The sequence below is a fragment of the Monoraphidium neglectum genome (assembly GCF_000611645.1).
Source record: "Monoraphidium neglectum strain SAG 48.87 unplaced genomic scaffold scaffold02558, whole genome shotgun sequence".
In the NCBI taxonomy this organism is placed as follows: Eukaryota; Viridiplantae; Chlorophyta; class Chlorophyceae; order Sphaeropleales; family Selenastraceae; genus Monoraphidium; species Monoraphidium neglectum.
Window position 1 is genome coordinate 1 of NW_014011070.1, and position 8,776 is coordinate 8,776.

Consider the following 8,776-nt stretch of genomic DNA (forward strand, 5'->3'; position numbering starts at 1 on the left):
TCTTCATCCTGTTCCCGGGCTACTCCCCCTCCAAGGAGATCGAGGCCTACGCGCGCAGCGTGGGCCGCTCCCCCGAGGCCGGCAGCCTCACGCTCATCAGCATGGGCCAGGGCCAGGAGGGCCCCGCGGAGGCCGTGCTGGACAGGTGCGGGGGCGGCCTCCGCCTGGCTGGGTGGCGGCGCTGCACACACTGCGTGCTTGATACATGTATCCGGCACCTTTTTTGGCGCCCAAGTACCTGATGTTATTTACGCTTGATGTACTGATGTTTGCGGCACAAACCATCTCTGTTGCAGGTACATCAAGGAGGGTGGCTGGGTGTTCCTGGACAACGTGCACCTCATGCAGGTGGGGCGCGGGGCGGATGAGGTGGGAAAATCAAGCGCACGCAAAACATGCAACACAACTGGCCGCTGAGCGGGATGGCTGTGCGTCGGTAAAACAGGGCGCTGGGTGGGGGGAGGGGGTTGGCGTCAAGTGCACTGTGGCCTCATGGTCACCCACACCGCCAGGTCTGCGCGCCCTACACAGCGGTCCCGCAGCACGCCCTCTCTGACACAACACGTTGGCGGGCCTGCGCCAACCGCAGGGCTGGATTCCGCGGCTGGAGCGCAAGCTGGAGGCGGCAGCAGAGAGCGCGCACCCCGGGTTCAGGTGCTTCTTCAGCGCAGAGCCCATCAACGGCGCGCCACAGGTGAGGGCGGGGGGCTGGGTGGTAAGGACGGCGCCCAACGCGTGGGTTGGGTCTGCGTGGGCGTGCATGCATCGCAGGCGGCTTTTGCACAGCCTCGGCGGCTTGATGTTGATTATGGCTCGACGTCAACCCCATCCTGTGACCTGGCCTCTGTACAACCCACCCTGTTGTGCAACCCTGTGTCTCTGCTATCTACAGTTCCACACAGACACACACACACACACACACACACACACACACACACATGCACATGCACATGTGTGCGCAAGCCCCCCCACACACACATGCACACATGCACACATGCACACACACACACACAAACACACACAAACACACACCGCCTTGCCCCCAGGCCAAGATCATCCCCGAGTCCATCCTGCAGAACTGCATCAAGATCTCCAACGAGCCCCCCAGCGACATGAGCTCCAACATGCGCCGCGCCCTCGCCGCCTTCAGCCCAGACCTGGAGGGCCGCCTCAGCTCCGCGCCCAAGCGCACTGCGTTCAGGTCCATCCTGTTCGGGCTCTGCTTCTACCACTCCCTGCTGCTCGGCCGCAAGAAGTTTGGCGTCGGCATCGGGACGGGTGGGCTGCTGCGAGGCTGATGGGGAGGCTGTGGGGGGTGCTGGGCTGGCGGAAGGGGACATCTACCAGCACTGGGAACGTGTTGGAACGAGGCATCGGGTTGGAGCTTCCGGGGCGACCCCACTGCAACAACAAAACCATCACTCAGCTCTGATTAGCAACGCGTCGCTGCCTCCCCCCCACCTATCCGCTTCAGGCTCTGGCAGCGGTCTGGGCTTCTGCCGCGGCTACTCGTTCAACATGGGTGACCTGGTGACGTGTGGTGACGTCCTCATCAACTACCTGGAGGCCTACGACGCCATCCCCTGGGACGACCTGCGCTACATGTTTGGGGAGGTGGGTAGCGAGAGGTGCTGGATGGTGCCGGATGACTGTAAAGAGGAGTGTGCAGCAGGGAACGTGAGAACGTGCAGCTGTGTAGCTGCTGCTGGACATTTCAATTTGTTGGGCGCGACACTTAATAATCACCCCACCTTGTTATATGCCTCAAATTGCACAATGCGCTCCGCAGGTGTTCTATGGTGGCCACATTACAGACAACATGGACCGGCGCTGCTGCACCACGTACCTGCAGGTGTGCCTTACTGCCCTGGCCCGCGATCCTGCTGCCTGTTGTGTGCACCTCGACGCTTTTCGGACGAGTCGACGGGCAAGCATGCATTGACAACCCGAGCCTTTGCATTTAACAGCTTGGCCCAGCTCGTCATCGCCGTCCCACATTCACACACACACACACACACACACACACACACACACACACACACACACACACACACGCACGCACGCGCGGCACGACCCCACCAGGTCCTCATCCGGCCCGAGATCCTGCCCATCGGCGACCTGTCCGACCCTGCGGCCTGCCAGCCCCCCGCCCTCGAGCTCGCCCCCGGTTTCCGCGCGCCGCTGCCCACCGGCTTTGAGGCGCTGCGCGACCACATCGAGAGGGCGCTGCCCGCGGAGAGCCCCGTGGTGTACGGCATGCACCCCAACGCCGAGCTCAGCCTGCTCACCAGCCTGGGGGAGACGCTGTTCAGGACGGTGGCGGACGTCAGCGGCGGCAGCGGAGGTGGGCGCCGAGGGGAGGGCCAAACCAGCGCAACCGAGGCAACGCCCAGCCTTTTGGCCCGAATTTTCCTGTGTTTGCAGTAATGTTTGGGCATGACGTGAAGCCACATCGGGGTTCTGCGGCCAGTCACAGACTTTTCCTGCCTCGCCCCCCTTGATGGCCTCATTTGGAATCATGCTTCACAAAACCCCAGGCTCGAGCGGCGGCGCGTCGTCCGGCGAGGCGGCGGTGCGTGCGGCGCTGAAGGACTACAGTGAGCGCCTGCCGGCGCCGTTTGTGATGGTGGAGATCGAGGGGCGCATCAAGGAGAAGAGCCCCTACGTGGTGGTGGCCCTGCAGGAGGTGCGCTCGCAGTGTTGGGGCTGGGGCTGACGCTTGCAGCGGGGTTGGGGCCGCGTCAGGCCTGGAGTTCCTCTGCCTGCATATTGACTGCCTCTGCATGTGCGGATCTGCGACCTGGAGGGGAACCTGGGTCTCCTGCCTCCCGCTGCTGCGCGCAGGCTTGCTATTGAGGCCCCTTGTTGTCTTTCCTGCCCGGTCTTCTTGCTACCCCTGAATCATATAAGCCCACGCGCCGCCGCAGCCGTTTACCTGCGCCCCCCCCCCCCTTGCCGCCTGCCGCCCCTTTGCAACTCCACCCCCAAAGGCCACGCGCATGAACGCTCTGCTGGAGGAGATGCGGCGTGGCATGGAGGAGCTGCAGCTGGGCCTGGACGGCGCCCTCAACATGAGCGACCGCATGGAGGCCCTCGCGCGCGGCATCGCCACCAACAGCGTGCCAGACGCCTGGATGGCCTGCATGAGCACACGCGTTCAGGAGGTGCGCTGCACTAGAGTCGATCGCAGGCGTGGTCGCCGCCTTGCGCGCCGGCGGACAGGGAACGTTAAGGACATGTCTGTTTCAAGGCGATTCTTTGGCAGTTGGTTGCCATTTCTGAGCGTTCAACGCATATTTGCGAGCCCTGCCTGTCCCTCTTGCAGCCAACTGCACGCGCGCTCACGCCCCTGGCGCAACCAATCCACTCTGCGTGCACGCGCGTCCCCTCCCTTCCAAACCAAGGTGCTGTCCCTGGCGGCGTGGTATGCGGACGTGCTCAAGCGCTACGACCAGCTGGCCGCCTGGACGGCCGGCACTGTTGTGGTGCCCAACAGCGTGTGGCTGTCGGGGCTGTTCAACCCCAAGGCCTTCCTGACGGCGGTGATGCAGACGTACGCGCGCGCCAACAAGCTGCCGCTGGACGTCATGCGCTTCGTCACAGACGTCACCACCAAGACCGTGGACCAGGTCGGTGTTAGTTGAGGTGCTATTGAAGGAAATGGTGCATGTTGCTGGTCACGCCCTGAGCGGATCGTGAGTGATGAGTGTTACGCGCAGCCCGCTGGGTCGACACACGCCCCGGCTGGCGTGCGTGCGCCAGGGACGATAAACCCCACCGTCTGGCCCACATGCGCGTCCCCAGGTGACGGAGCCGGCGCCCCTGGGCTGCTACGTCCATGGGCTGGTGCTGGAGGGGGCGCGCTGGGATCGCGAGGAGGGGCGCCTCAAGGACTCCGCCCCCGGGGAGCTGCACCAACAAATGCCAGTCATCCAGGTGGGTGGGGGTGGCGGGATGCTTGGAGGAGAAGGGGTCGGTGGGGCACAGGGTTGTTGGCCGGCGGCTTCACCTAGGTGCCGGCGGGCTGTGCAGGTCGAAGGGATGCTTGTGCGATTGCCGCTGCCGCCGTCGCCGCTGCTGCTGCGCGACGGCGGCGGCGGCGGCTTGTTCGGCGGCCACGTGCAACAAACCCTCAACCATCACGCTGCTGCAGCCTCCGCCTGACGGCACGCCTGTCGTGCCATCCGTACGCCATCCCCTCCTACCCCACCCCACCCCACCCCACCGCACCCCATACCACACCGCAACACCCCGCCCTGCTCTCTCCAGGTGCGCCCTGTGACTGCAGACCAGCATGACCTGGCGGGCTACTACCAGTGCCCCGTCTACACCAACATGCAGCGCGCCAACGTCTACAGCCCCTGCGTGAGCACCTTCACGCTGCGCAGTGCGGCGGAGGGTGCCCACAAGTGGGTGCTGGCCAGCGTGGCCCTGCTGTTGCAGGACGACCTCGCATGAAGCTGAGGCTGGGGAAGACCGGCAAGCTGGTGGCTGGTTGCACTGCTGGGTCTGTGAGCTGTGGCGTGATTTGTAACGCAAGCACTGCGTCACGGATTGTACAGGTCATCCGACACGGCAGCCAGCTGACTCGAGCGGTGCCACTAGCGTGGGCCGCGCTAGTGTCACCGCAACACGGATGCCGCGCTGCGCGGCAGCCGTGTATGAAGCAAGTACGTGGGCGCGCGGCAGCTGTGGGCGCAGTCCTGAAATGGATGATAACGAAATCTGGAAGATGAAATCTGATATTAGCACTTACCCTGCTGCACTGGTGTTTGTCAGAGTGATGTAGGCGCCAATTGCACATTGGGCTGAGCTGTATATTTCACGCCGGTTGCGCCGCTGCTGGGCACGGCCCCAACAAATGTATCGTAATATTTTGCGTGGTTTTCTGTTGTCCGTTCTGGGGTGATCGCGTGTGCATTCAAATTTGCTTCAGATCCGCAGTGAGCAATCCCCGTCACTTGAACCGCTGATCTCCATGTCTAAAATGACTGGAAAGTATGATAGAGTACGATTCATGCGCTGCGTTACGTGTTCTGGCTGCTCCCGCTGACCCTGCGCCTCACAGCTTCTTGGTGTGTCACGATTGCTGTCCATTGGACCGCCTGCTGAGCTGCTCCATGCAACCCCTTTTAGCCAATATTCACCCCTGCATTGCTTGTTTCCAGCCTACTAATCCTGCCCAAACTGTCAATCCATCCAGTGTTCCACCACCAATCCACCATGCTCAGCACCCGCGTCGCAACCCCCACGGCCGCGCCCCGCGCGCCGCGGGCCTTCGCGCCGCTCGGCCGCGCCGCCTGCCCGGCGCGCGTCGTGCTGCGCAGGGTGGCGCCCGAGGAGAAGAGCGAGAAGAGCGGTGCTGATTTCACCCCCGATAAGAAGGAGTTTGAGATGCCTCGCACCGGCGCCGGCGTTGAGTCAGAGACCAAGAAGGCCAGCAACATGGAGGCCGGGTGAGCCCCGTGGTAGCATACATGCGTGCGGCGCACACCTGCGTGTGCACGTGCGTCCTGCCTGCCAGCGAAGAGTGGGACATGTTGCATCTGCGTCTGTGAGTGTGCTCTAGTGAGGAATGTGTCACAAGCATGCGCGACCGTGAGTGTGCGTTGACATGTGTGCTGTTCACCTGTCCATCTGAATTTGCAGGGGTGCGCCCGAGGGGGACCGCGCAATCGCAGGGCAGGCTTACCAGCTAGGCGGCAGCCCCAAGACCCCTGAGGAGCGGGTGAGTCCTGCGAAAAGGGGTCAAACGGGAAGGAGGGATTGAGTGTGCACACAAGGCACTGCCATATTGAGTGTGCAGGAGGATTGTTTATTGCCTGACCAAAAAATGCCATTTTGATTCTGAATAAGTCCAGCGTGTTTTAGGTAGTTCAGCAGCGACCCCATACCGCTGGGCACTCAAAAGGACTCACCAACAGTCCCTGCCCCCACTGCATCTGCCCTGCCTTGCGGCTGTGCATCTGAATTTTTGCCACACCATGGTGCATGCGTGATCCAGCTCCTCCACTGATTGTTTTTTCTGCCTTGCCATGCCGCCCGCCATGCGCGCAGTTTGGCAGCAAGGAGGCGGCCGAGAAGGCGCAGGAGGAGTACAAGGACACCAGCCGGAAGAGCGAGCGCCAGCACGTGAGAGGGCCGCCAGCTGGGGGCTGTGACGGTGCCCTTGTGGCTGCACTGCAGTCACGGACTGGCAGACCAGCATGCGGCGCGGGGTGTTTCCGGTCCTTGCAGCTGCGCTACTACTCTGCTGGCGTGTGACGGCTTGCCTTGAACAGATTTGTGTTGCGCGCCGCCACGCTGTGCTGAACTTAGCAACGTTGTGCAGTGCATATGTGGATGAATTTTTTCTGACCCGCCCTGCTCGCCTCACCAATTTTACAAATACCTGCCTCTGCTCACCCTCCTCTTGATGCTGTTGCAGGGTGACGACCAGGGCAACTACGCCGAGGGTGGCGCTTAAATGTTGTGTTTTGTACAGCAACGTGTGTCGCATCGACTTTGATTCAGAGCCCATTTTTGTGAGACATGTGAAAATCGCTGGCATGGTACTCCTCAACAGGTTACTGACAACTGCATGGTGCAATGATCTGCACGCCTGCCTGACGGGGTCAACACTGTAGTACCCCAAACACGTCTGTAATCAGCCAGAGTTGCATGCTCTCAATGGGATTGGCTAGTGTTCCCTTATTAGGGTTGGACCCTGGTGTTGTGTGGAAGTGGTCAGTAGACGTCTGGCCAAACCCACTGAAGACCCGCTGCGGTTGACCACAGCGACAGATCACAACTGCACAGCAAAAGTGCACAGCACCCTGTTGTAATGGGAGACACACACCTAGTATGCAGGCCGAGCCAGGAAAGACCTGCAGTTCTTTGTGCATGGCTGCAGCATGTTTACAGGCGTAGGCAGGTGAGTGCACGGCCTCAAGTTCCCTGTGCGCCCCCGCCAATGCCGACTTAAAATACTAGTGCACTGTCTCACACCAATTGCCGCCTCCTTTTTCCTTTTTTTAAAAAATAATTTGCAGGTATGAGCAATCCAGTCTTAGCAATGGCATCCACCCTTGCATTGCCCAAGACACAACAGCAGTTGAGCGTGCATCGTGACCGGTGACATGAGGTTCGTTTGTCCTGGTGACAGAGCCTGCTGCAGGCGCACCTGACATGAACGTCTCCAGCGGCCATCCCATGCGACACAGCGGCTAGCTGGTCAGAATCCAGGCAGCGTGCGATAACCAAAGTTGTGCACACTTGCTGCTGCAACTTGTCAGTGCTTGCGGTCCGCTGGAACGCCCGCGCCTTCTCTGAAACAGAAAGTTGGGTGGGTTGCCGGGCGAGTGGGGTCAACCCACTCACACGGCACCCTTTGCTAGAACCATCTTGAAAACTGGGCTGCAGAACCTGAGCTGGCAAATGTTTACTATCTCCAACTCTCACTACATTTTGTTGGTGAAAGTCAATCAATTGTGAAGATTGGAGAAGGTATTGCATGAGCCCAAGACCAGCCTGCATGGCAGCACTGCTGCATTGGATTTGAAAGACGGGTAGGGGCAATGGCAAGGGCAGGGACAAGCGCGGCTGCCAAGGGGGATGAATCCAGTATCAACAGCACCCAGAACCAAGAACGCTGAAAAAACAGGCACACATACCCGGGCCAAGGTCAGGGGCAGCCACAATCGCGATATCCTTTACGTTATCTTGCGGCTGAGGTTCTTCAGGCCGCACCCGACGCACGTCAGGATGATGGTGCCGCTCGTGTTCTCTGTTTTCAGATCAAACATGACGCCGAAAAACTCGCGGATGTGGCGCAGCGTGCGCACGGCGTGCGGCGTCAGGGGCCCCAGGCGCACCTGTGTGGTTGGCCGCGGCGGCGTTTTGAAGGGGGTGTTTACGTCAGGGCAGGGTGAGTGCGTGTGGAGGTGGGACAGCAAAGTTCACAGTCCAAGGTCACACGGCAACGAGAGTATTACGTGTGTCGATTGACAGGAGCATAGCTGCGTCGAAATGCCGTCAAGCACTCTTATACGCTTGCCACGGCTTGCTCCATATGTTGGGACCCCCGGCCAGCCGTTGTCTTACCGCCTCGGCACCGTGGCCCCTCCGACAAACACTCACCAAAAACCAACCATCAACCACCAACCAAATTGCAGCCCCCACACACCGTGTGTCGGCAACACCCCTACACCCACCAACCATTGCCCCGCGCACCTGGCTGACCTCCTCGGGCCCCAGCGCGGCCAGCAGCAGCAGCAGCCCCTGGTGGCCGCCGTCCACCACGCCGCCGCGCGACACCTCGTCCAGCAGCAGCTGCGCGGCTGCGCGCCCCACGTCCTCAGGCACGACCAGCGGGTCGTCCCCCGGGGCGCGCAGCGACTCGGGCTCGCCCTGCGGTCGCAGTTTGCACGCATTCTTTGGTTCCAAAAACCGCGGCAGTCGACACAGACGCCTAGACAGCAAGCAAGCAAGATGTGTATATCCAAGAAGAAGCCAGAAGGCATGCCAGGTCGAAACGGCCAGCGGCCCGCCCCTCCGCGCAGGCGTCCGACCAAGGCCCGCGGCCGCCCCACACCTGCGTCGCGCACGCCTCCGCCGAGATGAGCGCCCCGCTGGTCGTCTCCGCCACCAGCACCGCGCCATACCCCGGGGAATTGCCGCTGGCGGCGCCGCTGGCCGCGTCCGTGAACACAAAGACGTCCGCCAGCAGAGCGTTGAGCACGCCGCGCGCGCCGTCGACCATGCGGTTGGCGTTCTGGGGGGACACCTGGGGCGGGGG

General features: G+C 61.6%; 3 protein-coding genes across 3 annotated transcripts; 2 read left to right on the forward strand and 1 right to left on the reverse strand.

The window, feature by feature from the left end:
- Positions 1–101: 101 nt before the first annotated feature.
- On the forward strand, positions 102–4,458 carry MNEG_11015 (Dynein alpha chain, flagellar outer arm; the record flags this gene model as incomplete). Its single annotated transcript, XM_014040511.1, has 12 exons — positions 102–145; positions 297–369; positions 590–694; positions 1,047–1,278; positions 1,475–1,614; positions 1,790–1,852; positions 2,083–2,344; positions 2,538–2,686; positions 2,991–3,164; positions 3,405–3,629; positions 3,805–3,936; positions 4,270–4,458. The coding sequence occupies 12 exons, from the start codon at positions 102–104 to the stop codon at positions 4,456–4,458; spliced, it is 1,788 nt and encodes a 595-aa protein (XP_013895965.1).
- Positions 4,459–5,223: 765 nt separating this feature from the next.
- MNEG_11016 (hypothetical protein) lies at positions 5,224–6,466 on the forward strand (the record flags this gene model as incomplete). The annotated part of the gene is made up of 4 exons (XM_014040512.1): positions 5,224–5,456; positions 5,650–5,728; positions 6,058–6,132; positions 6,428–6,466. The coding sequence occupies 4 exons, from the start codon at positions 5,224–5,226 to the stop codon at positions 6,464–6,466; spliced, it is 426 nt and encodes a 141-aa protein (XP_013895966.1).
- Positions 6,467–7,691: 1,225 nt separating this feature from the next.
- Positions 7,692–8,740, reverse strand: MNEG_11017 (RNA 3'-terminal phosphate cyclase-likeprotein; the record flags this gene model as incomplete). The annotated part of the gene is made up of 3 exons (XM_014040513.1): positions 7,692–7,853; positions 8,212–8,388; positions 8,573–8,740. The coding sequence occupies 3 exons, from the start codon at positions 8,738–8,740 to the stop codon at positions 7,692–7,694; spliced, it is 507 nt and encodes a 168-aa protein (XP_013895967.1).
- Positions 8,741–8,776: the final 36 nt, after the last annotated feature.